We start from the raw sequence: 24,851 nt of genomic DNA on the forward strand, positions 1-24,851 counted from the left end.
TACTTACGCCCCCTCCCTATACACTCACATCTCCTCACTAACTTCAGAATCTTGCTATTCAACTTTTAAAACAAGAGATGTTGAATAGGGCTGGTGTTATTCTTCCTCAAGCAGAAATGCAGGAAGCCACTCTGTACTTACGGTTGCCAGGCAGATGTCCTGCAGGACCGTGGTTCTGCAGCTCCGACTCAGTCCCCGCGGCAGCGTCAGATTTCTTGTTGGAATCTTGCAAAAGCATCAAAAACACCTTTCAGGGAAAAAAATCAGCCGTGTATTATTTTATGTTTCTATACACACTGCATTTTTTTTTCTTCTGCCTCAATCACCTAATCCAGCTGTGATAACATACACCAAACACACCCCATATATTTCATTTAGCCGTCTAATTAATTGGCATAACTCCAAGGCTATCTAAGTCTCAGCAAAACAGTTAATAGGCTTCCCATAGGATGCAAAGATGAATGAAACTTGACTGTGAACTCCCAGACCCTCCTTACGGTCTGGTGGAGGCTGCCTATGGTAGAGCCGTAGGCAGGGAAGGGACAGACAGTAACACAGTGTATCCAATGCAACTCAAGTTTGTGACTCACTGTACCAGCATCCTAGGAATTCAGAGGCGAACTAGACAATAAAATTGCAATGCTCAGTTTCGTTACAGTAGATGGGATCTCAAACATGAAAATCCCCATTAAACGTGTGCTTTCCAAGGGCTATGATGTATCATGTCACTAAGCAGTTAGTTAAGTAAATTGCTTGAAGTCACTTCTTGGTTAATAGTGGAGGCAGAAGTCCAACCTCAATTTATTCAAAGCAAGAGACTATGACTAAAGTAGCAAAAATAAGATGAGAAAGCAGTAGTGCAAGCAGAGATGAAAGGAAATGAGGTGGGCTGGAGACTTCCAGGCCCTTGAACTGCACCTGGATTGCTGGCAGGGATTTATGGAGCGATGGAAAGAGAATCTCTAAAATAAACATTGGGCAGTGCACAAGAAGCATAAAAGTCAAGGAGACATAGCCCTGCAGCAGCCTGGTCCTAACTGCTGGAGCTCCACTCTTGGCAACACATGGGCTGGCTCTGTGTCTGCAGGCATAGGACTGCACCACCCAGAGTGCTGGCTGCCTCATTGTATTAATAAAACAGGGATGATGATCACAGTATCTGAAGTTGAGCAGCTGATGGCTGCAAAGTGCCAGGCACAGACTCTGGAAGCACGCAGTAAGTCTTCTATTATTCATGTGGTTAGCCAAGATTTTCTGAACATCCTCTGTGGGGCATGCACCAAGCTAGGCACTGTGCACTGCCACTCTCTCTGCTTGGCATCATCCGTCCATGTGCTTTCACCACCCCCTCCTCTGCACACATCCATAGAGATATGGGTCCTGGCCCCTTTCCAAGTGACTCCTGCTGGGCCAGTGTCACTATCCATCCAGCTGGTACCTCCTACCCAATGCTCTGGGTGGTGAAGTCCTAGACCTGCATGTACAGAGCTCAGCCCACACTGAGCACCCTGCCTCACTTCTGATTTCTGTAAACACGATCTCACCATTCTGATTTTTCTAAATAAACAAAAAGGTATCGACGGTCTCTAGATATTCCTGGGGAGCCTCCAGCCATAGGGAAAGATGGGGGAAGGCACCAGAAAGAAGAAGCCATGAGCAAGCAGGCCTTCAGGAGAGGCATGCAATCTCTCTGCACGTGGTTAATTAGTTTGCATGGAATCCTAGTGAGCAAAATCTGCATGCTTAGTGCTCGTGAAGGGCCAGATGCAGCTACCTTCATGTGAGATAACCCTTTGCTGATCCTCAGTAGGACTCCAAGGAAAAGCTGCAAACCTTACTACTATTTCAAATAATAACAAGAATAATAACGACTAATAACATTTCTGAGTGTGTGCCAACCATGTGACCTTGGACAAATTATTTTACCACTCCGTAACTTACTTTCCCCACATGATACATGGTAATAAATAAGACATATAGGATTGTTGCAAGCAGTAAAGGCATTTATATATAAAGTTATGAAAACGATGCCCGGCATGTAGCACTCTGGCAATGTCTAGGCTTAACAGTAGCTAGATAAGGATGAATACGTGTAATAGGGTGTGTGTGCTGTTTCATCATGTAATTCTCAGATCACTCTGATAAGTACTATTATCCCTGCTTAAGATGTGGACACTGAGGCTTAGTGCAGTAAGTCTTCACCTAGTGCCTTTACAGGGAATTAAATTGAAAACAGAAATAGTGAGAATCAAGAATTGTTCATTGACTAAAGATTTTCCTTTGCATCTTATTCTAAATGGAATTTTCATTTAATGGTCACATTTAACTATGACTATATGACGCATATTTTAATAACTAAGGCATTATTGATAACAAGAAATTCATCTCTCATTTCAAATTGTCCTTTTCTAACCCCTCTCATAAAAGGCCGTAGTTATACGTGGGGGTGGAGGGCAGGGTGAGTAGCTGTGTGTGTGAGTAGGTGTGTGTGAACATGTGTGAATGTGTGCACACATTTGTGTGCATATGTGTGTGGGAGGGGAAAACAGAATAAGGACAGAGTTTTTACCCCCAATAATCTCACAGATCAGCAGGAGATACAATCAATTATGCCATAGCACTAAGTATCTGGGTACAATGCATATGGGAATTCTGGAACTTTGCCTGAGAATGGTGAAAGGCAAGTCTAAGACAATCAGAATGTTATGAGCGCCATCAAGTGGCAGCTCATCTTAACTGCAGGCACACGGTCCAGGAGGCTCTGAGAATTTGAGAAAATGTTGAAGTTGCCCAAGTAAGAGAGAGGGCCAAAAAAGATTACTGTTTTCAAAAGCAGTATGATATTGATCAAAGATTTAGAGTATTGATGGCAGACTTTGCCTTTGCGATTTTGCACTATAATTCTCATGCTGAATCACTCAGATAGCAATTGTAAAACTCTGCTGGGCAAGTGTCTCAAGTAACCCTAACATCCAGAATAGAAAATTACCCAGTGCTTTAATGAAAGAAAACTTATGAGAAGGCCCTTAACATTTCACTGAATTCTGGAAACAGAATCTCCACATTATATCATTTTATAGTAAGTCCTACTTAGTGTCATCAGTAAGTTCTTGGTCACAACTGAAACTTTATGCAAAAGGATATACAGCAGGTACTCAAATAACGTCGTCTCATTCAATGCCATTTTGCTACAACATTGATGAGGGAAAAAAATTGTTTTGCTTAAAGTCTTGCTTTCCAAGAACCCATCAACAATGTTAACTGAGGTGAGGAGTTCAAGACAAGCCTGGCCAAGATGGTGAAACCCCATCTCTACTAAAAATACAAAATTTAGCTGGGTGTGGTGGCAGGTGCCTGTAATCCCAGCTACTCAGGAGGCTGAGGCAGAGAACTGCTTGATCCTGGGAGGTGGAGGTTGCAGTGAGCCAAGATCACGCCACTGCACTCCAACCTGGGCGACAGAGCGAGACTCCGCCTCAAAAAAACAAAAGATAAAAAAATAAAAGAGTGATCACATGCTAGGGCTGTACTGGAATATCAAGGTCTTGGACTAATCTCTATGATCCATCTAATTCTACTGCCCTTTCATAATTCAATAATTACTAAATACTGCCAATATAGAGTTGCTAGTGGCTGCCAATATTGTTTGGCTAGTGACCCCAGCCTCGATCTTCAAAGTCTGTCTCTCCAACTGCTGCCTCATCATCACGTCACCTTCTTCCCCTCTGACCTTCCTGGATCCCTCATGGATGTATCCTTTTGGTTATATCAAGTACACCCAGGAAATTTGGGATATCTTCCTGCCACAGTCCCATGTGGGTAACATTTACAGGCTTCAGGGATAAGGAAGTGGACATCGTTGGGGGACCATTATCCAGGCTAACCTAGAACTATCCCACCATCAGCACACCTCTGAAACAAGGGCTATTGATCTGAGGTGTCCCTGGACACTACAGAACAGTAAAAGTCAGACAGTGGAGCAGAAAATTTTGGAGCTCAGCACAAAATGAAAAAAATTCCAATTTCTGATTTTGGTCAACTTATTATCTTTTTGGTCTCTTGGTCTCTCAGTTTGCTTATTCCTACAAGGGAAAGATTAAAAGGCATAAGTTACAAAAGGTCAATTCTAGTTCACACTCAGGCTCTGTGACATCCTACACCTTGTTATAAATAGAATGCAAAGAATGGGTAACAGCACTCCAGCCGAAGGACTGATAGCACACTCAGTGTTTAGAAGACACCAGGCTGCATAAGTGCTTAGACCCTGAGGCTGTTCTAAGTTATGAAGACCTTAGCCCCCAAATGGAGAATCCTCAAAATATTGAATGTATGGTTCTTTAGGGAAAAAACAACAGGATGTCACATGAAAGGAAAAGAAAACGGGTTCTCAAATCAAGTACCTGCTTCTTTTCTTCCTCTCTCTTTTTCTTCCTTCTTTCCTCTCTTTTCTTTTTTATTTTGTAAGGAAGATATCAGATTTGGGTATGGGCCCAGCACAAACTGGCAGCTGGAGTGAGGCAGGTTCCCACAAGAGGGCAAATAAGGCAAGAGGAAACACTAAATGAATGCTGTGTCATTGGATTGGAATTAGAGATGCCATGCGGAGTTGAACTCCTAGTTTTCTATTTATGGGTAGAAAGAGAAGCAAAAGTTGAGGTGAATCTTTTGCTTTATCCATGAGGGAACCTCAGAGCAGCAATATCCTGGTCACCATGAACATACTGAGCAGCCAGGACTTCTTGAAGAAATGGCTGATTCTAGAGCTATGCCTGAGAAAGAATGGCAATCCTGGAACATCGTGTTTTGTCAGAAAGCAGGAAAATGCCCAAAGAATGGAGGCATGAATTAAAAGGCACAGAGACCAGTGTGACGAACTTCCCACTGACTCAACCTGGTATGATTTGAGCCTCAAAGTAAATAGTGACCCTACTGAATTGTAGCTCATTGAGTAGAACAGAAGGCTATGAGTGGCTCTGCTATAAATAGGCCAATGGGGCAAAGAGAGAGTTCTTCTTTACTGGACAGTGCCAACTAAAACACACACAATGAATGATGGAATTAGAAAAACCACTCGGCAAATGCCATAGTAATAATTTTTAATTCTGGCAGGGAATATCAGAACATGCTGACACAGGTGGGCGAGAAAAGTGGAATTTAGAGAGTCTCAAAATATGTCCTCAAAAAAAAAAATAGAGAAAAGGAAATTAATTTAAGATTAAGTTAATCTTAATCTTAAGCCTGGCAGACACCACTTTCCACTTTACCTGGGATAAAAGATCTCCCCGCTAACCATGGGACAGATCAGCCTCTCACAGCAGGCTGGTAGGAGCAGTGAAACACAGCATCACTCCTGGAACATGGCAGCTAAAAATGCATAACCTGACCAATCACAGCAAAATAGGGCAAACCCATATCAAGGTGTATTGTGCAAAGTACGTGCTCTGGAATCTTCAAATATATTGAGGTCATGAAAGTCAAGGAAACTGAGGAATTCTTGTAGATCGACAGTGACTAAAAAGGCATGGAACTGAGTGCAGCTCGTGACCCTAGACCAGATCCTTTTGCTCTCAGGTACAAGAGGGGCACGATTGAAACTTAAATGGGCAAAGATTATACAAGAATTCTTTTTTCTCAAAAATTGTTCTAAAAAGAGTCAAGAAAAAAAAGAAAGAAAGAAAGAAATCAAGCCCTACATCTGAGGCCCAGGCTTTACCTCTTAATGCTGTGTAGGATGGGGCAGCTGAGTTCACGCACCCAAGGAGCTAGCCTCCAGAACCTCCCTGGCAAAGGTAAAAGGGAACCCACTAATCAGTATCTCGCAAAGCCACGAGAAAAGAAACTTCCCGTCTCATGCAGGCTCCCCAACCTTTCTAAAACATCACTAAACACTTCAAAATTATTTAAAAACGCGCCGCTAAAATTTACTATTTGCATTATGCCAGAAAGTTTTGTCTTGGCTTCAGAGATTGCTGCAAATATATTCCATATGCACAGCCAAGCTTTCTAGCTCTCCGTGGTCCCATCCCCCACAGAGTAAACGTTGTGACTTGCCAGCATGCTCCTTAGATCCAAGCAATGGAGTAGAAAGTACAAATGCCTTAATGAAACTGGTGACTACCACGATTCCATTTTAAGTCTCAATTTCAGTAGCTTGTAGGTAAAGTTGGAGATCAAAATTGATAGTAAATGAGTTGCAGTTTAGAAATGAAATACGCTTTTTAGCTAAAGAGCTATGCTGGAGAGTTAATTGGCAGGTCCCCTCACTCCTGTAAAGTCGTTAGGCACAATGCAGATGAAGGAAGGGAAAGCACGCTCAGTGCTACAGCAGCCATGCTAACTATGGATCAATAACAGACATAAGAAAGCAAGTCAATGCTCGCCAAGTGTGAAGAGACAAAATTGGTTGAGACAGACATTTTATAGCTTCTACCAAACAAAAGAAGGTTCTTCAAAAGCCCCTGATCTTTTTCCAATTTAAGATATCTTTCTCAAACAGCTCTAAATATACTGTTCATATTTTGTTAGATCTCATACATTGCATATATTCCAGATTCTTTGCCCATCGTTGCCCTTGGAGAGATGATTTCTTTTTTAGTATCTGTGTATGAGAGAGATGTGAGAAAGAGAGATATGTAAAATCCAGGAAATGAATATTTATTTAAGACCTATTATGTGCAAAGCACTCGGTAAATGTAGAAAGTAGAAATTACTGTAAGAAATGGAAGAAACACGTCCTACATCTCCAAAGTAATTGAACAGCTTGTTCTGTTGCTCCTCACTGACTAATGAGGATTTCTTGCTGTTCCGGGTGACTAACAGCAAGAACATGAATCTTGGATTTAAAAAATTGCAGAGGCGGGTTACATGGAAGAATTATTCTTTTCAGAAGGTAGTGGAGATAAAACTCCTCTGTACTTTGATTGGAGTGGTAGTTCCACAATTCTACACATTTGTCAAACTCATAGTGGATTTCACTGTAGAAATTTTACATATAAAGTAATAAATATATATTTTTTAAGAAAAGAGGGCAAAGAGGAGGAAGGAAGATTGAGAAATTTCCAAAAGGGATATGAAAGGGCAAAGGACAAATACAAATATTTTGTAAAAGGTGACTACTAAACAGAAATAAAGATATTTAAGGAATATAGGATAATATGATTTGGAACTGTGTCATCACCCAAATCTCATGTCAAATTGTAATCCCCAATGTCGACGGTAGGGCCTGGTGGGAGGTGACTGGACCATGGAGGTGGAGTTCTCATGAATAGTTTAGCAGCACCCTCCCTTGGTACTGAAGAGCGAGTGAGTGAGTTCTTGTGAGCTCTGGTTGTTTAACAGTGTGTGACACCTCCCCACTCTCTCACTCCTGCTTTTGCACGTAAGATGTCTGCTCCCTCTTTGCCTTCCACCTTCCACCCACGGCCTCCCCAGAGGAAGATACTGCCATGCTTCCTGTATAGCCTGCAGAACCGTGAGCCAATTAAACCTCTTTTCTTTATAAATTACCCCGTCTCAGGTATTTCTTTACAGCAATGTGAGAATGGACTAACACATAGCATAAAAAGAATTTTCAGAAGTTCTGCTACAATGCAAGGTATACTGTAACTTTAAAATACAGATGACAGGTTAAAATACAACAATGTTTAATCTGAAAATGCACCACAACGCATGTGTTTTGGATAGAAATGGGAGAAAAAATATTGATAAGTCCTCATATCTATGTCACAATCCAGCAATATGTAACCTGCACTCAGTGTTAATTGTATGATTTGACCTAAACAAAAACTGTGTGTGGAAGATAGGGAAGACAATCCTATTGAAGAGATGAGAAAAATGAACTTAACAAAGAGCTCTTAAAACTCAACAATAAGAAAACAGCCCAATTTTTAAAAAATGGGCCAGAGACCAAAACAGATACCTCACTAAAGAATATATTCAAATGGCAAATAAGCATATGAAAAGTTGTTCCACATCATACGCCATCAGGAAAACGCAAATTAAAACAGCAGTGAGATACCTCTGCACACCTATTAGAATGGCTAAAATCCAGAACCCTAAAAGTACCAAATGTCGGCAAGAATACGGAACAATAGAAACTCTCATTTATTGCTAGTGGAAATGCAAGATGGTGCAGGTACTTTGGATGACAGTTTGACAGTTTCTTACACAACTAAGACACTGTTATCATATGATACGGCGACTGCAATCTTAGATATTTACTCAAGTAAGTTGAAAACTTATGTCTGCACAAAATTCTGCACACCGATATTTATGGCAGCTTTGTTCATAATTGCTAAAACTTGGGAGCAGCCAAGATGTCTTTCGGTAGGTGAATAGATAAAACACACATTCAGCCAATGGAGTATTATTTACTGTCACATGACATAAGCTATCAAACCGTGAAAAGACACAGAGAAAATTTAAATCCATGTTACTAAAATAAAAAAGCCAAATTGAAAAGGCTACCAGGGTTGTATGATTCCCAATTCTGCAACATTCTGGAAAAGGTAAAACTACACTGAGAGCAAAAAGATCGGTGGTTGCCAGGGGCTGGGACTGGGGGCAGGGAGGAATGGCTAGGCAGAGCGCAAGAGAATTTTAGGGTAGTGAAACACTTCCGTATCATACTAAAATGGCAGCTACATGAAATTATACATTCACCCAAACCTGCAGAACGTACAACAGCAAGAGAGAAGCCTAATGTGCTGGGTGGTGATGTGTCCACGTCGGCTCATCAATTGTAACAAATAAGCCACTCTATGGGGATGCTGAGAGTGGGGGAGGCTGGGGGCATGGGAGGCAGAGGAACACAGGAATCCTTTGTGCATTCTGCTCAATTTTGCTGAGAATCTAAAACTGCTCTTTAAAAAGTTTTAAAATTAAATTAAAATACATGTGGTTCCAGCCTAAGTGATTCGTTCAGGTTGCCCCCAACAGGAAGCGAGGAAACATAAACGCAAGTGTCAATGTTCTTCCTTGATTCCCAGGCCCCTCCCATGGCAACCATGGGTTGAAGAAGATATAGGGCAGCAGGCCAGTTAGGAAATTCTAAACATGACTACAAGGTGCTGTGTTTGTTTTGAAGTGATTAAAAGATTGAGGCATATGAAAACAGGCATCTGGGACACAAATGTGTGTCATCATTTTGGGACTCTGTCATTTGATCCCATCACAGACCTTGAGGGTTATCCCCGTGGACCTAGTAATTGCACTTCTGGGAATCGGTTTATGGAGAAGCTGCGGACCCTGTTCTTCAGCCTTGTATCATCTCAATGGTAAAATAAAAACTCTGGAAACAACCAAAGTGCCTTAAAGCAGGGAGGGGAGGAGCTACATGATGCCACATTTATTGTAAAAGAAATTACATCACCATGAACATCATGATGGGAAAAATGAAAATTGTTCAAGATAAACATTGTGAAATGGGTAACTCCTGTTTAAAAATGGTATATGCAGTGAGATTTCAAGTCTGGTTTAGAATTCTGAGCATGGAAGGAGTGAAGTACAGCAAGCACTTCACAGGCCCAGGCTCTGTAGGGAGGAGAGTGGGGAAGGGGCAGACATCAGAAGGGGAAGCATGGACGCGGGTCTGGAAGAGGTGGGAGGCTGGGCCTGTGGCTGGTGGATGAGGGAGAAAAAGGGGCATCCTCTAACTCCCAAGACATAGCCAGGTTGTAGCTCTGGGTCTTGTCCACTGTGTGTGAGTGCCTGAAGGCGGCTTCGCTTGTTCCCGGGGCACTCCCGGGCTGGGGATCCTCCCAGGGTATCTCATGCAAGTCCCTGTCAAATGGAACTAATGGCATCTGTCTGTGTGTCATGCGCTGCACTAGGAGTTTCTTCCCTTCAATCTGATGTTGTGGTTCCTTCCATGATTCCCAACCTACAGGTGAGGGCACCAAAGTGGGAAGGTCATTCTGCAGAGAGAGAGCACCATGCATGGTCAAGTGTGCAGAGCACCCCCAGCCCGCCCTGCAGGCTCTATCCAGGCCCGGCTCCCTCAGCGCCCGAGGAGGTGCAGGAGGAAACGAGGAAATCTCAGTTTCTATTCCTAGGTGGAACCTATCAGACATGAAGTCCTCATATTGAAGACTGGTAGGAACACTGGTGGCCTCTGTGGCCACAGTGACAGTTCTTTAAGTTCCAACAGGTTGTAACTTTGTAGAGGCCTAAGTGGATGTTTACATTGATTTATCTAGTTTTTACTAAAATAACACTTATAAAGGAAATAGTGGCTTTAAAAGATTCTGTGGATAACATGAGTAATGCAAGCTCAGCAAACACGAAACAGTACAGCTGACAATCTTACTCCTGTGGGCTCTTCATTTTAGTCTCAGATGGACTGAATACTCAGACAGACCTGAAAATTGGGGAGAAAAGGATATAGGCAGGAAGGAAGAAGGGAAGCAAAAAAAGAGAGGTAGGGAAGGAAGGCAAAAAGGAAGGGAATTACTAAGAATAATAACGAAGTATCTTATTCACGTGTTCTATGGTTATGAATAAGCCTCTCCTTAAATGTACGTTTTACCTTGAGATATTATTTATTGGTCATATGTGCTACAATAATTAACAAAACATTTAAGGGCTAAGCATCTAACCAGGATATAAAGACTCTCCTCACCAGCTTTTTTTTCTATGATGTTTAAATTCATAAAATATTCAAGCGAAATGTTCCACAACATTTCATTCTGATTAATACTAAAAATTAAAAGTATTACCAAGCTCTTCTATTTTATCAGCAACAAGCAAAATGCCACTTATGTAAAAGAACACCACTCTTTGATGCATGTGTTTAATTGCAAATCAGTAAACATACATATATTGGGGGTGAACACTCATTATTTCACTAATAAGTGTGCTTGATCCATATTCCCACAGGGTCTTCCTTCCTGCCCTGAGAGTCTAGTGAGCTTATGAATATGTTCGATTTATCTATACAAGATGCCAGACAACTAGCACACAACCTCATTAACCCAGTGAATACAGAGACAGACATGAACATAACAAGTCTGGACTTTTTTTTTGACAATTTCTCTTTATAACCCAGAAAATATTTTTTTATTTTTCTTTTCCAAGTGACCCAGGATCACGAAACTACCCCTGGAAGCCGCACCTCCTTGTCTGTAGGGAAACTGACGCATACCAGCTGACAGCTCTCAGCTATCCAAATGATTAGCTTCTGATGTAATATTTGGACGTGCTATTCACATTTAAGAAGACAGTGACAATGGTGAGGCCTGACCTAGCTGCATTCAAGAATGGTGCTTCAGTCCGCAGCAGGCCTGTAAACCTACATCCTGACTCACGCAATCCAGGGAAAAGGGGCTTAGGAAATTCCTTTTCTTCTACATTGGCTCAGGGAAGACTGCTCTCTGCCAAAAATCCCTGGAAGAAAGGTGTCTTTTGTGGGTATAAATGTTATTTAATTCTGTAGTTACTCCAAAGTTATGGTAGCAACATCTCATGCAATCCCACTGTAAGTCAGAAAAGCCATTACCATTTTTGAGCAATTTGTTCCAGGCATTTAACCATTATTGTTACTCCTTGGAAAACTATGCGAACTGTTCTGATGTTTCCATTTTAAAGATCAAAAGCTGGTGCCAGGTACAGTGGCACACACCTATAGTCTCCACTATTTGGGAGGCTAAGGTGGGAGAATCACTTGAGCCCAGGAGTTCCAGATCAGCCTGAGCAACACAATGAAACCCTGTTCATTAAAAAAGAAAAAAAATTAATAAAAATAAAATGAAGAGTTAAAAAACTGAGACTCACAAAAGCTGAGGCATTTATTCAAGTTTCTAGAGCTCAGGAGGGACAAAGATTTGAATTAAGAACTGTCTGGTGTGAGATGGTATCTCAATGTGTCAATCATTAAAAAATCTGGAGACAACAGATGCTGGAGAGGATGTGGAGAAATAGAAACACTTTTACACTGTTGGTGGGAGTGCAAATTAGTGCAACCATTGTGGAAGACAGTGTGGTGATTCCTCAAGGACCTAGAAATAGATATACCATTTGACCCAGCAATCCCATTACTGGGTATATACCCAAAGGATTATAAATCATTCTATTATAAATACACATGCACGTGTGTTTATAATACACGTTCATTGTGGCACTGTTTGCAATAGCAAAGATCTGGAACCAACCCAAATGTCCACCAACGATAGACTGGATAAAGAAAATGTGGCACATATACACCATGGAATATTACACAGCCATAAAAAATGATGAGTTTGTGTCCTTCAGAGGGACATGGATGAATCTGGAAACCATCATTCTCAGCAAACTGACACAAGAACAGAAAACCAAACACCACATATTATTACTCGTAGGTGGGTGTTGAACAGTTAGAACACGAGGACACAGGGAGGGGGGCATCATATACTGTGGTCAGTCATGGGGGTGGGCTAGTGGGGTGTGGGGATGGTGGGGAGGGATAACATGGGGAGAAATACCGATATAGGTGATGGGAGGATGAAGGCAGCAAACCACCTTGCCATGTATGTACCTATGCAACAATCCTGCATGATCTGCACATGTACCCCAGAACCTAAAGTACAATTAAGAAAAAAAAAGAACTGTCTGGGGCACAGTTTATGCCCTTTCCACTGTAACATGCCACTCCCAGAAGCTAGATGAATCTTTAGAAGGGTCCTGCACATTGTTCACTTTGAATACATTTATTAAGCAACCACGAGTGCCAGCAACTGTCCTGGGCACTGCTGGTATGGAGGTGGGCAGACAAGATACAAGCACTCACAGATCTCAACTTCCATGGGAGATACAGAGATGCATGCATAACAAGTTTGGAGAAGTGTCGTGAAGAGAAGCTTCAGAGTACAGTGAGGGCGGGTGGGGGGAACACAGAAGAGAACTGATGCTGAGGAATCTGGGAATCTGCTGCAGAGGCACCATTCGTGTCGAGACTTGAAGAATGAAAATAGGAGACAGCCAGACAAGAAAAGATGCAGTGACCACATCCTTTGGCTTTAGAAAACAGCTCATACTCGGCATGCGTGTTTATGGGGCTGCTTTTTGCTTGTCTCTTGCACTGTAATGTGCTCTATTAAAACGCAGTAGGAACTGATGGACTCCAGTCCTGATGACGAATGGAATACAGGACATCAACTAAGAAGGCATGGGCTCATTTACAGACTACAACTAACTATGAGAAACCCTAGGTCTAAGTATAGCTCACCATTTATGACCTTCATGATTTGGGGTAAAGAAATGAGCCTATGTGAGCCTCAGCTTACTCAACCCTAAAATAGGAATAGTAACTTACAAATCTTTGGGAGAACCAAATGCATTCTATGTATAAAAGCTTTTGTAATGTTACTTTTCTATGTGTCACAATCTTTTATGACTATTTATTATAGAGAAAACTTGTGATGGCTGCAATCTACTTGGGACCACACTGATTTATCACAAAAAAGATTGCCTTTCCTCCTGCATCACTAATCCAAGGAATCAGTTCCAACAAACAACTGAATGTTCAGACTTTGACTTTTGCAGATTTTTTAAAATTTTAACTTGCAGCATTTGATTTTTTTTAAATCTGCAACATTTTATGTAAATAATAGCAATGTAAATTTAAGCTCAAATACTGCCCACACAGAGAGCCAACGTCAAAAACCCCAAACAAAGCTTGCCTTAGGTTGGGTCACACAACACAGTAACATACACCTGGAGGAAATGCCTAATTCTGCCTGTTATTGAGTGTACTCCATGAAGAACCCACGCAGAGTGGTCTCATCCACCTCAGACCCAGTAGAGAAAAGGTTGGACTTGGGGGATGGGAGCTCACCAGACATCTGTACTGTTCCCATACTAAACCCTCTCACATCACGGAGACCCAGCATGGGGCCAGAGGCTCCCAAATAGAAGCAGAAAGACGAGGGCACCTCTACATGAAGAATTACAACCAGTAATCATCCACTATTAACAACTGTTTAAACACCGAATTATTCTGGATTAAAGACACCAAGCTTCTCAACTATAAGCGTGCTAAAAGAATGCCATTTCAGTTAAACAACAACCATCACCTGTCAGGCGTGTTAAGTTCAGTTACTATTAGTAGCATAACATCTACTACGCTACTAACCAGAACTTAAACGTAAATAAAAGTGCGCATCTTCTCCACCTTATCTCCTTTGCCACATCTCTTCCTTTAATGTGGAATGGCCAAAAAAGCATAAATAATTAAAGCACGCTTCAGTTTTTTCAGTACCTCTTCTAAGGTGGTGTCTGAGATCCCATAGCCTGTCAGGTGCAGCTGACACAGGTTCTCATCCAGGGCCTGAAAGAGCCCTTTGAAGCAGGCCTTGTCTGTGTCCTTTGGAATGGTGTAAGTCAGCTCACTTCCACTGCTGTCTTTGAGAAACGCTTGTGAAATATACATCTTGATCAGGGATGTAACACGAGCTATGTCTTTCAGATCATGGGCCTCCAGAACAGAAGGCTATCCACCAAAGGAAGGAAAAAAGAAACCGGTAAGGAATGTCAATTCAAATTTACATCAATTCATGTCATGTAGATCCATAAGCAAATTATATCAAAACTCCCTTTCAAAGCTTAAGTCAAATATCACATTTAAGCAATAGGCATTACAATGATATCTTGTACATTTTTGTTTCTTTTTAAAAATTTAAATCTGATACATGCCCCCTAACATGCCCATTTTGGCTACCAGGCATGCCATGGCCAGCCTCCTGGGGTTTGTATTCATGAAGTGCCCCCTATCCCCTGCCAGAGTCACAAAGAGGTCCTGGGCCTAACATTGAACAGCAGGAAACTGGGTTGAGTCTTCTTAAAAGGGAGACAAGAATTCTCAGCCAAAGAAGAAAGGATCCACCTGGGGATGGTGATATTCCCACTGAATTGGAGAGGAAGCAAACAGGAACCTTGGCTCAGAGCTGGGGGCAGACTTTTCGTGGGCCACCAAGGGCCAAATACAGTCATCAAGAGTGGAGAGGTGACTTCCCACACACCCGAACCCCAGCCCAAGAGTCACCACTGCCTGACCTCCACTGACACAGGTAATGATGACTACAGGTGTGACACAGGTTCAGCCTCTCAGGCCAGACTCCACTCGCTCTATCCCCTCCCTACTCTTCTGCATTCTGACAAAGCTTTAGCCTCTAAGAGGGAATAAATATCTTTGTCAGAAAAATATTTCCAGGCCAGGCACGGTGGCTCACGCCTATAATTCCAGCATTTTGGGAGGCCAAGGCGAGTGGATCACCTGAGGTCAGGAGTTTGAGACCAGCCTGGCCAACATGATGAAACCCCATCTCTACTGAAAAACACAAAAATTAGCCAGGTGTGGCGTCATGTGCCTGTAATCTCAGCTACTCAGGAGGTTGAAGCAGAAGAACTGCTTGAAACTGGCAGGCAGAGGTTGCAGTGAATAGAGATTGTGCCACTGCACTCCAGCCTGGGCAATGGAGTGAGACTCCATCTTGAAAAGAAAGAAGGAATAAAGGAAGAGAGAAAGAGAGACAGAAAGAAAGAAAGGGAGAGAAAAAGACGAGAGAGAGAGAAAGAGAAAGAAAGAGAAAGGAAGAAAAAGAAAAGAAAGGAAAAGAAAAGAAAAGAGAGAGAGAGAAGGAGGGAAAAATATTTGCAGAATACCTAGGTCATGTACTTCCTGGCCCTGACACTCAGAGCAGCTCCTGTACCTATCAGGTAATTCTGACCCCTCACGTATTTTCTCCTAGTGGTCAAATGCATGCTTGGGTTCCCAGAGGCTTGCTCCCTGCACAGGCCTGGGGGCACTCATTTTGGCCTGTGGGCCATTGTGCACAGAAAGCCTCTACTGAGTTGTTATTACTGTGTAACTGTCGCCACTTGTTTCCTATGCCACAGGTGGGAATGGGACTTCAGTGAGATGGAATGGTTGCATTCCTTACCTGCCTTGTGAGCGTCAGGCAGAGCCCCTGGCCATACGCCTCCTTCAGGCAAAAGGGAGGACCACAGCACCTGAGCCTCCCATGCTGGAGGACGGCCACGCAGTCACTCAGCACTTCGGCTTCGTCCAGGTGGTGGGTTGTGAAGATGATCGTGCGACCTGGGTTCAAGCATAGGGTGCATCAGGACCAGCAGAACAGATACCCCAGAAGGACCTTCCCTCCTTTCCTCAGGATGGTAGATCCAGGGACAATTTAAAGATCCTTACCAATTTCAAAAAAAAAAATTAAAATGTGTCCAGCAGGAAGGACTTACTCAAGGCCACTTGGCCAGTTTGAGGCTCTGAAACTCTTTCCTCTAGAGTTGTTTCCACGGATCTCCCACCCCCACCCCCATGAACCAAAGTGGGTGCTCTGCCAGGCATGGAGGGTAAAACTGAGGGCAAAACACAGAGTACGTGTACATAGCCCCCTGTTCTCTCCTACTTAGAGGCAGATCACTGAATGAACAGAGACAAGAAATTAAAAAAAAAAAAAAAAAAAGCAGGGTGGGCATCTCTCTCCTCAGATACTAAAGTCCTCATTCTTTTTTTTTTTTCCATAGGGAATCTTGCTCTGTCACTCACGGTGGAGTGTGCAGTGGCATGATCTTGGCTCACTGCAACCTCCACCTCCCGGGTTCAAGTGATTCTCCCACAGCAGCCTCCCAAGTAGCTGGGACTACAGGTGCATGCCACCACGACTGGCTAATTTTATTTTTCTGTGTTTTCAGTAGACACAAGATTTCATGATGATGGCCAGGCTGCTGTTGAACTCCTGACCTCCAGTGGTCCACCCACCTCAGCCTCCCAAACTGTTCGGATTACAGGCATGAGCCACCATGCCCGGCCCTCCTCATTTTCCTTTGGATGATAAGGGAGATGTATGCAGGGAGAAGGCTATATTTTATGCAATTGCTATCTAATAAAAAAATCACAGCACTGAGTCAAGGCAGAAATCAATCACAAAAAAGAGATCTGAAATGGTCATGATATGCATTGATACCCTTTGGAATCAGGGATGAGGTAACCACACATATTTAATCTTCCAAGTAGCAGCATCAGAACACGCATTGCCTCCCTGGAAAAGCTTGCGACAGCCATGACCCACAGAGAGGAGAATATGTTGTGAGTGACAGGCACGGGGAGCCAGGGAGACTTGGAGGGAGACTTGGGTGTTTCTGGCAAGAGATTACGGAGCCCAGTGGCCATGGCCTCTTTTGGCAGAAACAAATACTAAGCTCAAATGCTTTCTCGAAGCATTCTAGTATCTTGTCAAGTTTTATGGCTTTTGCTTGGAAAGAAAAAGCCTCAGGTTTAGCTATGGGAGAGCATAGGCCAGAGGAACTAGAAGACATTTTGGTGAAGTTGATTCAGTTGCATTAAACAATGTTGCTGCTTTAAGCTTTGACATTGCCCAATGGCTTTCACTGAGCCCCATTCAACATGTTCCATTCTATTGAATAGAAAGAAACACATTAATTGGTTCTTGTTCCAAAGGTTAATTTTCAAAGAGAGAAGGCTAAACATGTCTTTAACGCTACGCAAATAAATGTCTGAGGTGGTGAATATACTAATTACCCTGATTTGATCATTACACAATGTGTTCATGTGCCAAAACATCACACTGTAACCCACAACTGGAAAATGGATGGATCTCTAGGTCATCATGCTTAGCAAACTAATGCAGGAACAAAAAACCAAATATCTCATGTTCTCACTTGCAAGTGAGAGTTAAGTGATAAGAACACATGGACACATAGAGGGAACAACACACACTGGGGTCTACCAGTGGGTGGAGGGAGTGGGGAGGGAGAGGATCAGGAAAAATAATGATTGAGTCCTAGGCTGAATAGCTGAGTGATGAAATAATCCCCTGTGAAACAAGTTTATCTATAGAACAAACCTGCACATGTACCCCTGAATTTAAAACGAAAGTTAAAAAATAAAAATAAATCAATGTATGCAATTATCATGTGTCAATTAAAAACGAAATACAAGTAAAAAATAACAACAGAGGAGACACCTTAAAAGACTAGGACTTTCATTTTAAAAGAAATGTATTTGCAAAGAAACTATGGAAGGTGGACCCAAGAGCAACAGAGCTTGAAGGTCCACAATGACCAGTTCTTGCCACATATGTGTCCCTGTCCCCAGCCCCAAGGCCAAGCTCCTTGCATGTTGACCTTTGAGGCTAAGAAAATTTGCTTAATCCCTTATCTAGGATTAAAGGTGGTTTAGATACTCTGATTAGAGTTATCATGTAGTTCAGATGATATATTCCCATACAATGAAGTCTAAAACTAAAAGTCAACTAGAATCTAAATCCCCAAAAGAGAAGCAAAGAGTAGAATGGTGGTTGTCAGGAGCTGGCGGGCAGGGGGCAAGGAGCAGGGAGAAGGAGGGAGATGTTAGTTAAAGGATACAAAGTTTCAGTGACACAAGTGAATAGGTTCTAATAATCTACTGTGCAGCATGGTGACTACAGTTAATAATGATGCACTGTATACCAGAAAATTACTGAGATTAGATCTTAAGTGCTCTCAACAACAAATGGATAAGTATGTGAGGTGATGGGCATGTTAATTAGCTTGATTTAATCATTTCACAATGTATGCTTACATCTAGCCCTTGGTATCTGTGGGGCATTGATTCAAGGACCCCTGAAGCTACCAAAATCCCTTTGCAAAATGGGGTAGTATTTGCATATAACCTATGTACATCCTCCTATATACTTTAAGTCATCTCTAGATCACATATAATACCTGCTAATAATATAATGTAAATACCATTTAAATAGTTGTCATACTCTATTGTTTTTATTTGTATTATTTTTATAGCTGTATTATTATTTCTTATTGTTTTTGTTTGTTTGTTTGTTTCCCTGATTTTTTTTTTTTAAGACAGAGTCTCACTTTGTCACCCAGGCTAGAGTGCAATGGCATGGTCTCAGCTCACTGCAACCTCCACTTCCAGGGTTCAAGTGATTCTCATGCCTCAGCCCCCTAAGTAGCTGGGACTGCAGGTGTGCACCACCACACCCAACTAATTTTTTTGTATTTTTAGTAGAGATGAGATATTGCCATGTTGGTCAGGCTTGTCCCGAACTCCTGCCCTCAGGTGATCCAGCCCCCTCAGCCTCCCAAAGTGCTAGGATTACAAGCGTGAGCCACCGCGCCCAGCTTCAAAGAGCAACGTTGCTGTTTTCCCCAAGACACTGCTTGACTGTTTCTCTCTCTGATTCAGATGATACGTTCTGCCCCCTTTCCTCCAAAAGCTACACTTCCACATTCACCCCTTGTCTATTTTAATAATAATAATGATAACCTGTCATGGATTGTGCGCCCACATGGCAGATACCGAGCTGTGCACTCTCACATCCTGTGAGATGGTACAACTCTCTCTGTTTGCAAATGAGAGCACTGACGCTCAGAAGCATTTGATCATTTCTGCAGGGTCACATGGGAATTGTGGAGCAAGTGCATTCCCCAGGACTGAAATTTAGTTGAGATGTGCCAGTTTTCACTGGTATCTTTTGCTTCCTTATTTATTTTTCCATGGGAGACACAGAAATACTGGAACCAGGGCTGATCAAGAGCCCTCACTGTACATAACTAAGCAAGAAACACACACAACATTCCAGGTAGACGGAGACCCCAGTGCACTGGTGTTCTGCCAGAAGAGTTCTTTCTTCTCAGCAGGGAACGTTTGTTTCTGCACAGTCCTTAGGTCTGTCTCACAGAGCTGTATGATTACCTAGAGGTTTGGGCTACTTCAGAAATGGCTATACATTTTGATTCTTGAAAACACATTTTTCTTCCAATACCGCCTATCTAATTGCTTACACGCTAGTGATTTTGCACTTCAATCAGTAAGGGGACTATTCCAAAAAATTCTCCAAAGACAAAAAGCATTGCTAAACAATGAAGAACACTGAGAAAACATTTGGTTTATAACAACAGAAACTGAAGAAAACTGTCTATTTCTGAGACTTTCATTGTATCTATTTTTCTGTCTAAAATAACCTTTATGCTGATTACAAAAATATTCTGTCAGCTAAACCTTTGAGACTTCATCTCTAATTTTTAAACTAAGCAAGAGTAGTGGGCTTGCAGTATTTGATTTGCACTGCAATTTACAGTTGCAGAGATAATGTAATCTATTTGTCTATCTCCCACTGATCTTCTGCATCAGCCCCCAGCCAGGGTAGCAGGTGAATTATTTAGTCCAGTTTAAATTGTTTCATCTCAAAATCTAATCAGTCTTTTGAAGTGGTGGTCAGTGTCTCATTCCTGCCCTTTCTATGTCTTTCCCCAAGGGGCACTTAGGTAAATGGAGCCAGGAGTCTTGGTGATCTCATGGCAATGGGGAAGGGTTCGAATCTTTGGGTGCAATGTGGTCAGCCTCCTCTGGTGTCTGGGTGCTAAACAAGACCACTTGGTGCTGTCCTCCTCCTCACCTTGGCATTTGTGCTTTGAGTCCAAAGGGGTCAGGCCAGAGCAGAGTGCTCTCAGGCTGTCTAGGCCTCACAGTAGGTCCTGCTGACTGCAGATGGCTGCATCTCTGCCCTGGCTTCCAGCCAGCTAGTTCCAAGGGGCCCCCTCCTTCTGTGGCAGCATCCCTAGCAAGCCCTGCCTCTCAGTGCCAACGTTCATGGGCCTGAAAATGTAGGGAATCCCAGCTCTCAGTGCCTCACTGGGTCCTGGTATTCTACTCAGCCTCATGAACTCTGATGTGGCTGCACCATGATTGAGGAGCCAGCACCACAGATGTGGCCTGCACTTTTCTAGTGCAATTGCCCAGGCCAGGCCAAACCCCAGAATGGAACAAAAAGCCACACCTGCTTGCTCAATTTCCCCACCTCTATCTGTGTCTTCTCCTTCCATAATTCCACCAAAACTGTGGGACAGAAAGAAACAAATTGTTCTTCTATGTTCTCTTTAGTTATTTTTTTCCTGTCTGATTCTAGCCTATGATTAAGCTTTAAGTGACAGACTGGAGTATAGTTTCTACTCCAAAGATAGAACTTGATGGTCCAAGACTTCTGGGCTCAGCCCTCTAAATGCTAAGAAAAGGAAGGGCTCTTTCTTGTTATTTTTCATTTTATTTCTTCATTTGCAAATCCTAGTTCACCTCCAAAAAAACGGAGGCTCTGGGTCAAGTCAGAAGAAAGTTTTATATTCAAAAGGCAAAAGAAAAAGCAAAATAACATTTTATAAGAATCTGTATTAATCCTGCCACTGATGCTGCTACACTTGTTTACCAGCACCAAGATGTGTTTTACTGTTGCAATGTTTCTTTCCAAAAGAGAGTATTCTCATAGGAAACATGTAGAGCAACACTTCCTAGCCATCAGGATTGCAGAAAGAATCAGAAGCTGGAAATTAGTAACTGCCCATTAAATGCCCTAAATTAGTAAGAGACAATAATAGATGTGAGAAATATTAACCAGAGGCTCAACGTCCACTCTCGGTTCAGGAAACTGCCTCTGTAGCTGTGAGTAAATCACATGCCTATCTCTTTGAGCCTTCATTTCTTCATCTGAGACAAGGAAGCCTTGTCCTATAATCTGGGATGCCTCTTCTAAGAAACTATACTTCCAGAAGAAGACAATTTCCCTTGAAATCATGTATGATAATGTATAATGTACATAGATATCATTGCTGTTATTAAGAGTTCAAACACAAAGTAAGCAATTCTAAGCACTATAGCGATGTTATGTAATGAATATATTCCTATAAGCACTTCTAAAAATTTATGTTTTTCTGAAAAGGATAATGTAGCCTCATTGGGATACACCTTGGTTCTAACATACAATAGCCATGCATTTCCTGAAGCACAACATCGTGGGAAGAGAAGGTAGAACAAGGCCCAGTGCCTACCTTCTCGGTACTTGAGCAGGATGTCCCACACGCTGTGCCGGGAGCAAGGGTCCACCCCACTGGTGGGCTCATCCAGAACCACAGTCCTCGATGTGCCCAGGAAAGCAATGCCAATGGAGAGCTTCCTCTTCAGGCCTCCAGACAGAGCTCGGGTCTGTTTGTGCTGATGCTGGGTTAAGCCCACCTCCTGAAGAGTTCTGAAATTAGAAGAAAATGTCACTCTTCTCCCTGAACACCTGAAAGCTTTGCTTCTAATTTCACTCCAGAAATAATGACTAACAGTGGCTGAGATCATTATAAACCACAAATCTATCACGGGGGCCTGGAGGCTACACACATGTGAGTCTCGCCAGAGCGGCACCGACCTTCTTCAGGTTCAGATGGAATCATGCCAAGGGACTAACCGTGATGCAGACCAGCAATACCCAAGAATTGTGCTTGGAAATACTTGCACTGCCTCCTCTCTGGAGAAGCATATCTCTCAACTCACTCATAGCTCCTGCCAAGGTAGGCCCTGCATCCCTCAACAGGTTATGGAGTATAGTGGAATGACTGATGCACCAGTGTGGTCAAAAGAAGCAAGGCAGGCCCAGTCCCACTGCTCACCGGAGAAGCCCTTCATTCCCTGGCCCTCTGTGCACTAAATCTGGATCACCCCACCTTCCTGATTAATGCAGGTGTTCCAAAGAAATGCCATGTGCAAAGTACAAATTATCATTTGCTAATAATGTAAGAACAAGTCTCCTGTTCTGTTGCAGGGATCATTCAGTCTTGGGAGTTCCAGGTTTCAGATACCCAGCACTAAGCCTTCCCTATGTGAAACTTTACCCCTTTTCCATGGATCTACTCTCTTTCCTCACAAATAACTTCCCTCACTACTGTGCCCTGTTAACTCTATAGGAGTGCTTACTGCCCTCATCACCTACTTACCATCTTACTCATTGTTGGAGACCCAGTTTAAACAATATTTTCCTGGCCGCGCGTGGTGGCTCACGCCTGTAATCCCAGCACTTTGGGAGGCTGAGGTGGGCGGATCACGAGGCCAAGAGATTGAGACCATCCTGGCCACGATGAAACCCCATCTCTACTAAAAATACAAAAATTAGCCGGGTGTGGTGGCACGTGCCTGTAGACCCAGCTACTCGGGAGGCTGAGGCGGAAGAATCGCTTGAACCCAGGAGGTGGAGGTTGTAGTGAGCCAAGATCGCACCACTGCACTCCAGCCTGGTGACAGAGCAAGACTCTGTCTCACAAAAAAAAAAAAAAAAAATGTTTTCCTGAAACTTTCCCTTGACTACTCAAACAAAAGTAGAGTCTCTCCCCTGAGCTGCAGGCATGTTTCTGCCTTCCTGATACCCAGCTGCTGAAGTCAAGGTGCCATTCTGCAGCCAGAGAGAGGAGGCTAGACAGGCAGAGGAGGATTAGACTGGTTCCATATAGTTGAGCTTCAAGAATAGTTGGGACCTGGAACATTCCAGCATCCCATGCAAAGAACTTGGTGAATCCCATTGTCTGCCTGATGACTAAGTAAATGTTTCATGTAAATACTTCCCATGCTGACCTAGAAAGAGTTCAAGCCCGCTTCTTAGTGTTTAGTGCTCACTCTAGGCACTTAATGTTTCATCCAAGTCTTACAGTGCATTTTCTGGTAGTTAAATCTCAACCTAAATTTATAGTAGTAATTTACGCTCCTGCTTTTCAGGTGTTCCCCGTGTGGACAACACCCTTTTGGAAGGAGGAAGACAAATGTTTCCATTTCACCAGGCCCTGCAATCTCCCAACACCCTTCCAGCTGCGAGATTCCGATCTAGCAGAAGAGGTGGATTTATTAAGCCGAACTTAGCACATTAACCAGAGATCAGTCAGCAGAGAAGACAAACAGACAAGAAAACAAGTCAGTAAGTCGTCAGATGTTCTCAAACGTGCATGTTCTGGTTAGCTTTCTATGTTCAACCCCAAACCCCTCCTTCTTCATTCCTTCCTTGGGTACCACTCGGGCACTTGGGATGTCTATGGTACCACTTTGGGTGGCCCTTTGCTGCTGCCTCATTGTGCACCCTAACCAAGCTGGAAGCCCACCTCCTTTTCATACACCTGGCATTGAGCCTCAGGGATGCTTTTGGCCCCCTGTCACTTTGTCCCCACCTGTGCAGTCCTTCACAGAACCTTCACTACACAAGTGTCAAACAAGATGTAAGCAAAAAGGACCAGCCATGCTTCTCCAATCAAATTTATGCAAAAAGGCTGGGGCCTGCAGTCTATTATATCTTATGCAATTGGTTAACATTCAACTGACCAATCTGGTTCACTCTGTATTTCTACTTCTGTTTTTAGTACATGCCTGTTTTTCTGATGCACTTTGAATTTCAATATACAATACATTTTATGGACAACTTTGCTCCCAATCTTTTGTATGTTTATGTGTGTGGTTTTTAAGATTCCTGAAACCAAGAGTGGTAAGTAATAATGATAGGTGTAGGAGTGATGATGAGCCTATTTCATTCACATGTATTTTATAAGTTCTTGCAAGATTGCACAAATGGTCTATAGCATCAAAGATGCTGGTTGCATATCGCATATAAGGGTAGGGGCATCAAAGAGCAACAAAGCACAGGTCCTTCTGCAGGAAATAAGAGTTTTGTAGAGAAATCATGTGTATATATCCGATTAGGACACATGAGAGAAATGTTACAGATGACATATAAACAAAGTGCTGTGAGGAGCTCACAGGAGATGGTGAGTTATTGGTCTTGGAAAGGTCCAGCTTAAAGTAGAGCCTTCTATCACATCACAACAATATCATAGAATATATTATTTTACAGAATATCATTCATTCATTTCATAATCTCTTTCCCACAGAGGAAATTCCACTTTTTTATTTTATTGTTTAAATGTTAGCTCCTGGCCTGGATAATCATATTTAACATTTATTAGACATATATCTACACAATAGGTACTATTCTAAGTGCTTTGAGTATATACATTAGTATAACCCACATAACCTCCAATTGAAGGTCTTCTTG

The 24,851-nt window shown here is 42.6% G+C and overlaps 1 protein-coding gene and 1 long non-coding RNA gene across 2 annotated transcripts in view; one reads left to right on the forward strand and one right to left on the reverse strand.

Annotated features, from left to right (window-relative positions):
- Positions 1-24,851, reverse strand: part of ABCA13 (ATP binding cassette subfamily A member 13) — a 424,450-nt gene that overhangs the window by 176,920 nt on the left and 222,679 nt on the right. Inside the window, 4 exon segments of the mRNA XM_032244250.1 lie at positions 142-247; positions 14,231-14,461; positions 15,912-16,069; positions 21,829-22,025. Of these exon segments, the coding sequence (XP_032100141.1) occupies positions 142-247; positions 14,231-14,461; positions 15,912-16,069; positions 21,829-22,025 (692 nt within the window).
- Positions 7,947-11,915, forward strand: LOC116527334. The gene is made up of 3 exons (XR_004258501.1): positions 7,947-8,060; positions 10,165-10,170; positions 11,891-11,915. It is a non-coding gene; the product is annotated as an uncharacterized LOC116527334 (long non-coding RNA).

Source organism: Sapajus apella, unplaced genomic scaffold, assembly GCF_009761245.1.
Source record: "Sapajus apella isolate SASKATOON/1434 unplaced genomic scaffold, GSC_monkey_1.0 scaffold54, whole genome shotgun sequence".
Classification (NCBI taxonomy): Eukaryota; Metazoa; Chordata; class Mammalia; order Primates; family Cebidae; genus Sapajus; species Sapajus apella.